Source organism: Triticum aestivum, chromosome 2D (assembly GCF_018294505.1).
Source record: "Triticum aestivum cultivar Chinese Spring chromosome 2D, IWGSC CS RefSeq v2.1, whole genome shotgun sequence".
Classification (NCBI taxonomy): Eukaryota; Viridiplantae; Streptophyta; class Magnoliopsida; order Poales; family Poaceae; genus Triticum; species Triticum aestivum.
This window is the reverse complement of record NC_057799.1, coordinates 635,308,598-635,320,943: the sequence shown is the minus strand read 5'-3', so window position 1 is coordinate 635,320,943 and position 12,346 is coordinate 635,308,598. Positions and strand designations below refer to the sequence as shown.

Sequence of the window (12,346 nt, the reverse complement as noted above, 5' to 3'; positions counted from 1 at the left end):
CCGACGACGCCGCGAGCTCGATCTACGCCGCCAGGCTGCCCCGCCGTCATCGCCGTCGCCCGTGGCCCCGAGCCCACACCATCGCCCGTCGCCCTCGTCCTCCGCCCCCCGCCGCCGTCGCCGTCGGCCTCCGCCGCGCGCCCCCGAGCCGTCGCCCCGTACGTCACCGTCGCCGCCCTCCGCCCCCGGCCCGCCGCGGTCGCCGTCGCCCTCCGCCACCCACGCCTTCGCCCTCCGCCGCCCACGCCGTCGCCCTCCGTCGCCCGATGTGAGCCGCCGCCACGCCACGGCTCTGTTTTTTTTCATATAATTTGTATTATATTTTTGTTCATTGCATTTTTTCATATATATAATGTATATATATATATATATGTATGTGGTAGCTAGCTATATGATGAATGGATGTGGCTATGTATGTGTGAATATAATGTTCATACAATTTTATAGAACTATGTATGTATGAATATAATGTAGCTATATGATTTTAGGTTATAAGTGCTTAGTAGTTGAACTAGCTAGTTGATTTAATAAAACTATTTTATTAAATTTTACTATATATAGAAGTAGTTTATTTTTAGTAAGAACTACTTTATTTTATATATTTATAGTAAGTGCTTATTAGTTGAACTAGTTGATTAATTAATAGAACTATTTTATTAAATTTTACTATATATAGAAGTAGTTTATTTTTAGTAAGAACTACTTTATTTTATTTATTTATAGTAAGTGCTTAGTAGTTGAACTAGTTGATTAATTAATAAAACTACTTTATTTTATTTATAGTAAGTGCTTAATTAGTAGTTGAACTAGTTGATTTAACAAAACTAGTTTATTTTACTATAGAAGTAGTTTATTTTTAGCAAGGAAATTAATAGAACTAGTTTGTTTTTTTAGTTAAAGCAATTATTCCCGCATCGACGTCGACGATGCCTATCCCGCATCCTTGTCGTCGACTCGGCGGAGGAGGCCGGCTTGATCAGAGGGGCCATGTCCGGGACTGGGCTCCGCCGGGCTGGTTTTGGGAGGTGCTACCTTCCGGTGGGCGTAGGTTGGTGAGGAACCAGCCCGTCGTTGACCCGATCCTTGTTTGGTGGCGCTCGCGTGGGCCAGTGACGGTGCCGAGGCTTCCGGACACCGCGGAGGTGGTACGTCACCGTGTCAGCGAGGAGGACCAGCACGTCCGTCGCTACATGGTTGCGTTGGAGGGCAGGTTCGACAATACCTGGCAGGTTCTTCAGGGATCTCACTGGAGCTATGATCCTGTGATGGTTCCTTTCCTTTGGGTGTCCACCGCCCGCGCCGATACCCGTCGGGCGCTACTGTTCTAGCTGTACTAGCGATGCTATATGTATGACAGTATTCGACGTGTATTAGTGATAATATTCGACGATGTACGGACACATGGAGATGATGTAGTTTTGCTTATAATTGAATGCATCCTAATTTGAATACTACTTTATTTTGTGATTTGATTTTGCTTATTGAATGCTCAAAGTGGAAAACTACTCCGATCCTACTTTGAATGCTAAAATTGGAGATCACTATGATTAGTTGATAGCTTATAGGGTTTTTGTTTTCGCAGAAATCTAGGAGCCCCCGGCCCCTCCATCATCCCCGTCGTCGTCCCCGTCACCGCCCCCTCCGACATCGAGGTGAGACCAGCCAAATCCTCTTTTAGAAAGATAATTAAACGATATTTCGGGTTGACTGTAAGTCTGTCGAGTCTCCACCATATATGAGAGGACGAAGAATTCCGACTGTTGTCGTGGGGGTAGCTTCTCCTTCGTTCCCGTGTGCTAGACAATTTGGTGTAATACACTCGAGAACGAAAGGAGGAGCTACCATCACCGACGGTCGCAAATGTCAGAGAGGAATCAGTGAGGGAGAGTTCCACCATATATATATGAGAGGACGAAGAATCCCGACTGTTGTCGTGGGGGTCGCTTCTCCTTTGTTCCCGTGTGCTAGCTAGACATTTTGGTGTAATGCACACGGGGACAAAGGGAGGAGCGACCATCACCAACGGTCGAATGTATACACCACGTGAGCTGAGAGTTTTCAAGAAAAGACTCGACAAACCGATAGTCAACCCGTGATGAATAATAATGATCTAACTTAGGTTTTTTAGTACATATATTTAATTGTAGATGTTTAATATTTGAATTATGAACATAGGAAATGTCGTACTCGGACGACGAAAGTCTCCCGAGGGAGTGCGACTGGTGCCACGACGACCGAGGTCAGTGCGACAGGCCTCACCTGGACGAAGATCGGCGCTTCAGTATTAAGCTGGAGGAGACGTTCGATGTTGAAACGGTACGCAACGACGACAAGTGTTATTTTTTCGTAATTAAGCACGACTTCAAGTATTTCAACGTGTACTTTTCATCTTTTACAATTCGGCTAGCTTATCCCATGCCATGCAAGACGCTACGTCTTGGAGAGGATGGATTTTGAAGACCATGAAAGTATGGAAACAAAGAAAATTCACCTAAGGACCCATCATGATATAGATTTTGAAGTAAAGCTGTGTAATTCTGAGAGCGTAACCCATTTTGGTTGCAAAAATTGGGAAGCATTTTGCAAGATGTATGGTTTTGATGAGGGTATGCTTGTCACCATGGATCTTGGTGATCCTGACATCGAGCAAGACAATATGGACATTTGGGTCCTTGTTGATACGCCTCCAATTCTACCGCTATGTGAGTTTCTCAAACATAGTTATTAGCTAATTTATATTGTTCATTTCAAAATAGTTGACAGCTTATTTTCATTGACAGCTTATTTTGATTGTTCAAACAATATGCGAAACATGGTAGACAGAACCTACTACACCGATGGCTCTGAGTTAACTTATAAGGAGAAAACTCATCTGGTCGGATTTTATACTGATATTGAGAATTACAATATCTACAATCAAACTCCTCAACATTATGGTCCTCAATACGTGCCACTAGTGCACGTGTTGAACTACGGTAACTACTATGGAGATACCTTGGTAAGATTTCTTACTATTACGACATCCGTGCATATTTTGCATAGTTCTAAAACTAGTACATTATCATTGCTAACTATGAAGTTATTACTATGTTTTTCAACAGATAATCCCAGAGGATTGTGTGCCTCATTTGATGTATCAGAATGGTAGGCTTGATGTTTTGAATATACAACCAGGTCATCCTACGAATCTCAATTGTCCATACCGGATTTCTAAAAGGAGTGGAGACATGCAAATCAAAGAATGGAAAAAATGTATGGACAGTCGCAAGGAGGTTCTTGGAAGCAAAAGGAAGCGAGGCGCAAGAATTGGAGACAGGATGATCTCCATTCTCCATAATGGAGAGTCCGGGTCTATATTGTTTTATGCTATTTTACCTTAAAGAAGGTATTTCGGTCCTACCTAATACTGATGATCATGTGCTAAGAACAATTAAGTAGGGTTGGTTCGATGACTGTGAGGATGATGATCGTATGACTTGTTATTAATAACGAGTAGAAGTTGTATGATGATGATTAGTAGGACTTGTTATTATATATGATGATGCATGATGCGCGCATGAAGAGTTATTATATATCAGCGGGTGAAATGAACATGGATTGGATTGAAGTGAAGGCAACATGCATGTGGTGCGTGTCGAAAGTAGTACAATCCAAACTTGATCAAGTCCGGATTAGTATTACTTTCGACATGCACCACATGTTGCCTTCACTTCAATCTAAGCCATGTTTAGGCATAGCAGTACGTAGCGTTGGTAAACCAAGCACGGAGATATAAGAGAGGACACTTCTCTCTAATAGCTACCTAATAACAACCTAAATTAACCCCCCAAAACCCCCAAACCCACCCCCCCCCCCTCCCCTTCAAAAAAAACAAAAACCTCAGATCCTGCCAGGTGCTGACGCGTGGATGCCTATTGGTCCTGGTTGATGGCGCCAACCGGGACCAAAGGCCCTCCTGCCTGGGCTCCCCGCACCGGCCACGTGGACGGCCTTTAGTCCGGTTCGTGTAAGAACCGGGACTAAAAGGCTAGGGCATTAGTAACGACCCTTTAGTCCCGGTTCGTGTAAGAACCGGGACTAAAGGGTTAGGGCATTAGTAACGACCCTTTAGTCCCGGTCCCAGAACCGGGACTAAAGGCCCTTATGAAGCGGGGTAAAAGCCCCTTTTCCTACTAGTGCATGTTTGTTTTCATAAACTTCTTCAACCATAATTTTTTATTATTCATACAGTTTTTTTAAAAAAATATCATAAATTTTCCAAATTCTTTTTTAAAAAATTGACCGAAAACCGATCATCTGCTTAAATCGGACCGGACATGTTTTGACGAAAACCCTGAAAATTGGCAACCATGCGTGTAGAATAGTACTCTTTAAAGGCACCATCCAGTGAATTCTAGTGGACAACAGCAGGCGATCCATGATCAGATAAAAAAACGGATTCCTGCCGCCTTTTAGCATTCTTAATTAGCGGAACCTAATAAGGGCCGCCACATGGATTGTTAAGCGAAAACAGGAGCTCAGATTATTCCTGTGATTTTCATACGCTGACTTGGATCGAGTGAGCTCGATCGGGCCGGGATGGAAGGCGGCGAGAAGCAGCACCACCACCACCACCACTTCGTCCTGATCCACGGCGTCTGTCACGGCGCGTGGTCCTGGTACAGGGTGGCCACCGCCCTGGAGGCCGCCGGCCACCGCGTTACGGCGCCGGACATGGCCGGGTGCGGCGCCAGCCCCGGGCGCGGCGAGGAGGTGGCGTCCTTCGAGGACTACAGCCGGCCGCTGCTGGACGCAGTGGCGGCGCTGCCGGAGGGCGAGCAGGCGGTCCTCGTCGCCCACAGCTTCGGCGGGCAGAGCCTCGCGCTGGCCATGGAGAGGCACCCGGAAAAGGTCTCCGTGGCCGTGTTCGTCACGGCCACCATGCCCGCCGCCGGGAAGCCCATGACGTACGCCTTCAAACAGGTACTCCCTCCGTCCGAAAAAACTTGTTCCTCGAATGGATGTGACCATTAACAATTGTACTACGAAACTGTTAGCTATCGCAAGGGAAAGGGCCGGATTTCTTCATGGATTGCGCGCTCGGAAGCGCCGGCGATCCCCGGAATCCGGACAAGACGTTCCTGTTCGGGCCAAAGTACATGGCGCGGAGAGTGTATCAGCTGAGCCCTCCTGAGGTATGTTTGCTTTACAGTGGCCGTTACTTTGTTCCTCGATTTCTCCCTGTATATACTTCCTCTGATGTATTATGTATATATGGTGCAATATAATGCAGGATCTGACCCTGGGAATTGCGATGGTGAGGCCGTCGCGGCGGTTCCTAAACGACGACACGATGAACGGGGACGTCCTGACGGCGGCGAGGTACGGAGCGGTGAGGCGTGTGTACGTCGTGGCGGAGGAGGACGAGTGGAAGCCGGCGGAGATGCAGCGGCTGATGGCCTCGTGGAACCCGGGCACTGAGGTCATGGGACTGCAGGGAGCTGATCATATGCCCATGTTCTCAAAGTCGAGGGAGCTCTCAGAATTACTCATGGTGATTGCCAACAAGTACTACCCAGGAATCTGAGTTGGTTAGATGAGCCAAAACACCACTCTCAACTTCAAGCACTGATATTGCGATACATTCCTCGTAAATCTACGGTCGAGCCACGATGGTGCAATATAATGCAGGATCTCCTTAATTACTCCTTTTGTTTTAGTTAGTTACACTAAATTACGGTCTGGTTGATGTGTACTGGATAAAATTAGGCCTTGATTGATCTCAATTTTGGCCGATTTGGTGCGAAATGTCCAAGTTAAATCCCTAGTTACATATTTGTTAGTGCCACTTGTGGTGAATTAGTTCTAATTGTTTTGTTGTTGTTAATCTTGTCTAATTTGCATCAATTTCTATTAATTAATTATATGTTAGTTACCTACCGTCAAGGGCCTTGATAGTAGGCTGGCATACCCTACCGCCATCGACCCCGGCGGTAGGAAAAGGTCAGATTCTATTTTTTTTTTTTAAGTAGGGTTAGATCTGGCTTAATTTTCACGGAAGGGTCAAAACACCAAATTTGCCCCGTCGCAGATGGGCGGACTTAATTAGGAAGTGCATGCGCTTGCACGGCCGCATGATTATGGTTCACAGATGTCTCAACACAGTAGCAGAGCCAGGAAGAACATATCAAAGGCTACACACACCATTTGGAACAACACAAAGTGCAAAACTTTGATCACAATCTGCTCTGTTCAGAGGGACTCGGAAACATTTTCAGACAAAAGCTTCCATGCTGCAGAACGACCACCACAGTTATAACTGCAACATTGTCAGATGGGAACATGAAAGCTCCACACAAAAGCTAACAACGGTCACCAGGATTATAACTGCAACAGACACCAAGTCCAAACCCACCAGCAACGATCAATTCAGCTAAGCATATTAAACCAGAAAACACGGGCATTATATAACTTTTGCATAGTGCTACAGAGACCGACAGAGGCAAAATGCAGCAGCTTCAGATCAATATCCTAGCACAATTCGTAAACCGGCCATTGTTTCACCACAGGGAAGGAAGCCTGGAGATATACACATGAGTTAACTAAAATTTCTTGTGCAGCTCGCTCACAAGGAAACAAGAACCGAATGCCATCATCCATGGATGCACCGGTGGCACGTAGACCAGTACGTACTTACTAAAGGCTGTATGATTAGTAACACACCCTCAAAATAGTTTCGACTTGGTTTCGCTTGCTTTTCGAGTAGCGTCCGAGTGAGTGAGTAGGGCAAAAGCACGCTCATGGGAAAAATTCTGCTACCGTCCCAAAGGAGGATCTCGGCTGGTGTTCAGGCCTTCAAGGGCTTGAAGTCTGCTCCCACTGCCTCCTGGACAGATTTGAAGCCGTCTCTTTCCAAGCATTCTGCGAGCTCGGCCTGTCGAATAACCATCAGCATCAGATTTCAATTCAGACATAGAGCAGGCTAAAATATGTTGGTCAGGATGGTCGGGCTCATTTACTGAACAGTGATACGCCTGTGGTAACTAGAAACATGGGTGCAACTTGTAAGCTTCATGCTAAGCAAGTGTCAGATTTATCACCTTTATTCTCGGGATGAGAGCTGGACCTCCGTATGCAAGTGCGGTGTAAAGCTGAACAAGCGTAGCTCCAGAACGTATCTTCTTGTATGCGTCCTCGCCGCTGTATGTGCGATAGAAATTTGATTAAATATTGGTGTTGAAAGTGAAAAACACAGTCAAAGTAAATACAGAACATTACCTAGTTACACCACCACAGCCTATCAGGGTAACCTTGCCCTGCAGGATATGCAAACACTTGTTCATGAGGGAGAGTTACGAGACTCCAGTAAAGAAATAGTAGCGCCAAAAATGCAGTGACCGGGATGGAAGATGTGCTAAAGTAAATAGATACTAATATAAAGTAAGAAACGGGATAAAGCACGCACGCCTGTACGGATATACATATCCCTGAGAACTTGAGTAGATAAGTCAAACAGAGGCTTCCCACTTAATCCGCCGGCTTCCTGAGCTAATGGATGTGCGTCTGCAGGAGGCGGCCTTGAAATTGTTGTGTTCGATATAATCTGTGTTTTTAACAACGTCGATAAAGAATAAGCAAACAGTAGTGAAGCAACATGGACGAGAGAAATACATATTTGCACAGGAGTTAAATTAGGGTTATGCTAGTCAGTGCAGTGACACGTAAAAATGTGTCATGGAATAATTATCCACCTACCAGGCCATCTAACTTGGAAGCAAGAGCAACCTGGAAAACAGCAAGCAAAAGCATAAGAAAAATATTCACCAACTGTCAAAGAGCATGAAAAATAAGGCTTTAGTCCAGTATGTTACAGCAGCAATGTCCTCAAGATCCTGCTTCGACAAGTCTGGTGCGACCTTCACAAGCAATGGTGGTGGACCATCTTCAGCCCACTGCATCTCATCTCGTGCATCTTGCACCTGCACATCCAGTGTATGTCATACTAATTTCCCATGCAAATGAAGAAAAGATCCACTCCAATTAGAAAGACCACAGACCTTCTTCACAAGTTCTTTCAGCTGCTTTCTACCTTGCAATTGGCGAAGACCAGGAGTATTTGGGGAAGAAACATTTATGACCTGCATTAAGAGTAAGAAACCAGTTGTTATCATTTATGCCGCATCTCCATATACACTGCTCATCCAGCAGCAGTCCTATTCCATGCTTGAGACAGAGCATAAAACAATGAAATGTTTTTCTTTAGATGCAGAGCATAGCCCCTGATTTCAATAAGTTGTAGTAGCATGTTTTAGCAGATGGTAACAAATGGAGAGCCATCATGAAGTACAGTGTGCATTGACAACAAATCATTCAAGAAATGCATCAGTTTACTCTGAAGCAAACAGTTCTCTAGTTATGCTGTTTTCCTCAGATCAGCATGAATGAATGCAAATTTCCTTATTTTAACAACCATATCCATCTGAATCTATGGTGCATATGAAACTGAAAGTAACAAACGTGTTATGTGAGGTTATCTTGTAACAGCAAAAGATGGATACCAGGTAATCAGCATACTGCGACAACGAATGAACTCCTTGCACGTAATCAGCACCAGCATCTTCACTAGTCTTATTCTTGCCAAGATTGACTCCCAAAATCCCAGGGCCTGCTTTCCCTCCTTGCTTTACATCACTGGAGCTCGAAGTTTCCTCCATCTTCCTCTTACCATGTTGTGCCCCAAGACGCTTAGCAACTACAACAATTCCTTCACTGTTGAACCCGCAGCGATTGACTACAGCACTGAAGACAAAGCAAGAAAACACCGTTATAAGAAACCACCACACAACATTTTAATTTGTTTCATAATTAAAGTGGCAGCGGACAGTTTGAATAGCAGTAGCAGAACATGAAATGCTTACCCATGCTCTTTCAATCTGAATATTCGCGGCTTAGGATTCCCCTCTTGAGGCTGAGGTGTTACAGAGCCAACTTCCACAAAGCCAAATCCAAGACCCAATAGACCCTCCACAGCCTCAGCATTCTTATCAAAACCAGCAGCAAGACCAATTGGATTTGTAAAGTTCCTTCCCCAAACCTCTATCCCAAGAACTGGTGGATCAGGTCTCTTTTCTCTTGGGACAAATCCATGAGCCGCAGCAGAAACAGCCAAACGATGAGCAAACTCTGCATCTAGTAGCGCAAAAAGTGGATTCACGAGTTCTGTTGATTTGAATAGCCACCCACTGCATGATCACAAAGGTCGTATCCATTAGTGAATAGGCTCCTAGTTGATAGTTGTAGCCAAAAACGGGTACAAATAAGCAGGAACATATGAATTCCTAGAATACCAAATTGTGGCTATTTCAAGCACCTATGGGGTGCTTTCGTGCTATTCAGATGTAATTAAAACTTGTTCTGATGAAAAATTAGGTCCAAGAACTTAGTGGCATGTACCAAAACGTGGCCTCGTCAGTAGTACTCACGTAAGCACCTCCAGCAATGGCCAATCCTATCATGGCCCCAGTCAAAAGCCTACCCTGCATATTGACGAGGAACAAGGACTAATTAATAAAGTAAATGACACAGTAAAGGGACAGGTAATCACTATAATAACTGTATGATCAACTCAATCTTTCATAAGGTCCTTCACAAGCAACTAATTTAAGAATGCACTTTTTTCAAACAAAAGAGGACAAGTATTGTTGTCAAAATCTCAAGAATAGTGCAGTCAGTAAGATTCTCCATCTACAGGAACATCAAGTCCGGTTATTATTTCCACCTTTGTATTTGTGTTCAAATCATGATGGGACAGAGCACGAGTAAGTAACTGTGCTACAAAAGGTCACACAAAAATATTATCTTTGATCAAAAGAGGTGGCATAGACCAGATCACCGGCGCAGCGTGCCACCACTGGCGGCAACCAGTGAGCGCGGCATCTAAAACACGCCAGCTGCTTGCTCCATTACTCGAGAGGAAGCGGCGCGCGTGAGGAGCAGAGCGCAGCGCGCGCGCGCGTGAGGTGTATGCGTGAATGCCAAGAAGGCGGGGGGTGGCTGGGAGGGACGCGTTACCTTGCGGGGAGGCGGGGGCACCTTAATGGGCGCTGCGACGGCGGAGACCGTCCTGCTGGCCTGCCGGGCGCCGGCGGGGGCGGGGGCGGAGGCGCGCCACGGGGAGCCGCGCAGGAGGGCGCCGCGGAGGGAGCGCCGCCACGCGCTCGCGGCGGCGGAGGACGACATGGCGGGGGCAGGCAGGCGCGGGGGCCGACGGCGGCGGCGGGGCGGGCGGGCGGGCGGTCTGGTCGGCGTGGGGAGCAAGCAGAAGGGGCGGGGGCGAGGGCTCAGGCGTGGAAGAGAAGTAGCAGACTCTGCTTGGGCTGGGCCGGGAGACGGGCCCAGGCCGGCCTATATATATCGGCTCGCCATCTTTTCTTGCTCGCTCGACCGGATTTTTTTATTTCTTCTGTCCGAAGAGACCAGTAGAAATAACTCCATGCGCTACAACTTGGGAAGCAAGGCAGAAATGGCTTCTTGATAGACAAGCCATACCTACTCGTAGGCTCTCGAATGCTGAGATAGCAAGTATTCCCTCCGTCCGGAAATACTTGTCCTAAAACGATGCATTTCGCAAAACAAAAAAAAGGAATCAATAAATCCCGAACGTGCCTCGTTTTAGCTTCTCATCCCAAACGTGCTCATTGCCATTGGATCGAAACACACACATCTTGACGCTCCCGGCTGGCCACGTCATCCCAGCGGCTCGTTCGGGACGAGGGCGAAGTCTCCCGGACGGCGGCGACGACGAGGGAGCCGAGCATGCGGCAGCTGGATCGAGCGCGTAGAGGCGCACTGCGCGCGCGATCTCGCATCATCTTCTGTGCAAGCAAGTCATTGCGCCACCAGGGAGCTCGAGGCGGCCGTGTCGTGCACCCAATCCACCGAGTGTCGCCTCCTGCACCAAGATGTCGTCTTCGCCCGCCTCTACCAGGCCCGCCCTCCTCTCCTGGGTGCAATTCGTCGAGCAGCTTGTGCGCAGCCAGCTGGTCTGCTGCTCTCGTGTGCGGGGGTCTGATAGGCGGTGAGCAGGATCTTGCGCTGGGGTCTGGTGGGCTTGGTTGGTGAGCAGGATCTTGCGCTGGGGTTCAAGTTCAATGCCAAGGGCACCATAGACTGCGACAGGTACCAACAGAAGATGTTTTCATTTGTTATTTGCTAGTGTCGCAGGATTCTAGATGCAATATGTGAAAGGATCGATATAGTTGACTAGAGGTGGGGGTGAATAGGCAACTAACATTTTTTAGCTTTTCTTTACCAATTTAAACTTTGCATCAAAGTATGTTGTCTAGATATGCAACTAGATGAGCAACATATATAATGCAACAACAACAAGCACACAAGCAAGCAAGGGATACAACACAATAAGCTTGCACAAGTAAAGGTAAGAGATAACCAGGAGTGGAACCGGTGGAGACGAGGATGTGTTACCGAAGTTCCTTCCCTTTGAGAGGAAGTACGTCTCCGTTGGAGCGATGTGGAGGCACAATGCTCCCCAAGAAGCCACTAGGGCCACCGTATTCTCCTCACACCCTCACACAATGCGAGATGCCGTGATTCCACTATTGGTGCCCTTGAAGGCGGCAACCGAACCTTTACAAACAAGGTTGGGGCTCTCTCCACAACCGAATTGGAGGCTCCCAATGAAACCACGGAGCTTCACCATAATGGAATGTGGCTCCAAGGTGGCCTCAACCGTCTAGGGTGCTCAAACACCCGAGAGTAACAAAATCCACACAAGAAAGTATGGGGGAATCAAATATTCTTCGGTGGAAGTGTAGATCTAGATCTCCTCCTTCTATCCCTAGCAAATCAACAAGTTTGAGTGGCTAGAAAGAGAGAGATCGGGCAAGAGAGCTTGAATGGCATTAATGGTGGAGAGAGAGAGAGAGAGAGAGAGGCAAGAGGTAAGTGTGGTAGGTGGAAGAACCACCCTTATATAGCAAACCCTAAAATCCAACCATTGCAGCGGAAACAGCACTGCAGCGGTACAACCGCTCCTTGTCCCGGTACAACCGGGACTCACGGATATACTGCAGAAACCCTACCAAGCAGTACAACCGGACAGGCAAGCGGTAGTACCGGTTGTGAAGAACAACCGGAACAACCGCTCAACCACCGCTATGAAACAGAAGCGAGACACCCCTGTGAGCGGTGATCGAGCAGTAGTGCGCCAGTGCAACCGCCTGGCCCTAGAACCCTGGGTGGTGAAGTACTAAGCGGTACAACCGCTTAGGGCACCGGTGGTACCGGTGTGCGGAGCACAATCGAAACAACCGGGCCACCACCGCCCGAGTACCGCATCAAAACAGAA

At 47.2% G+C, this 12,346-nt stretch overlaps 2 protein-coding genes across 2 annotated transcripts; one reads left to right on the top strand and one right to left on the bottom strand.

The window, feature by feature from the left end:
* Positions 1-4,514: 4,514 nt before the first annotated feature.
* Positions 4,515-5,791, top strand: LOC123050616 (probable esterase PIR7A). The gene is made up of 3 exons (XM_044473384.1): positions 4,515-4,962; positions 5,037-5,174; positions 5,273-5,791. Exons 1-3 carry the CDS (start codon positions 4,579-4,581, stop codon positions 5,564-5,566), a joined length of 816 nt encoding a protein of 271 aa, XP_044329319.1. The 5' UTR covers positions 4,515-4,578; the 3' UTR covers positions 5,567-5,791.
* A 630-nt stretch (positions 5,792-6,421) lies between these two features.
* Positions 6,422-10,272, bottom strand: LOC123055194 (dihydroorotate dehydrogenase (quinone), mitochondrial). Its single transcript, XM_044479175.1, has 11 exons — positions 10,051-10,272; positions 9,433-9,515; positions 8,898-9,221; positions 8,538-8,778; positions 8,037-8,117; positions 7,851-7,958; positions 7,735-7,764; positions 7,445-7,582; positions 7,258-7,295; positions 7,080-7,179; positions 6,422-6,913 (listed from the first exon to the last, which is right to left on the bottom strand). The coding sequence occupies exons 1-11, from the start codon at positions 10,216-10,218 to the stop codon at positions 6,827-6,829; spliced, it is 1,398 nt and encodes a 465-aa protein (XP_044335110.1). The 5' UTR covers positions 10,219-10,272; the 3' UTR covers positions 6,422-6,826.
* Positions 10,273-12,346: the final 2,074 nt, after the last annotated feature.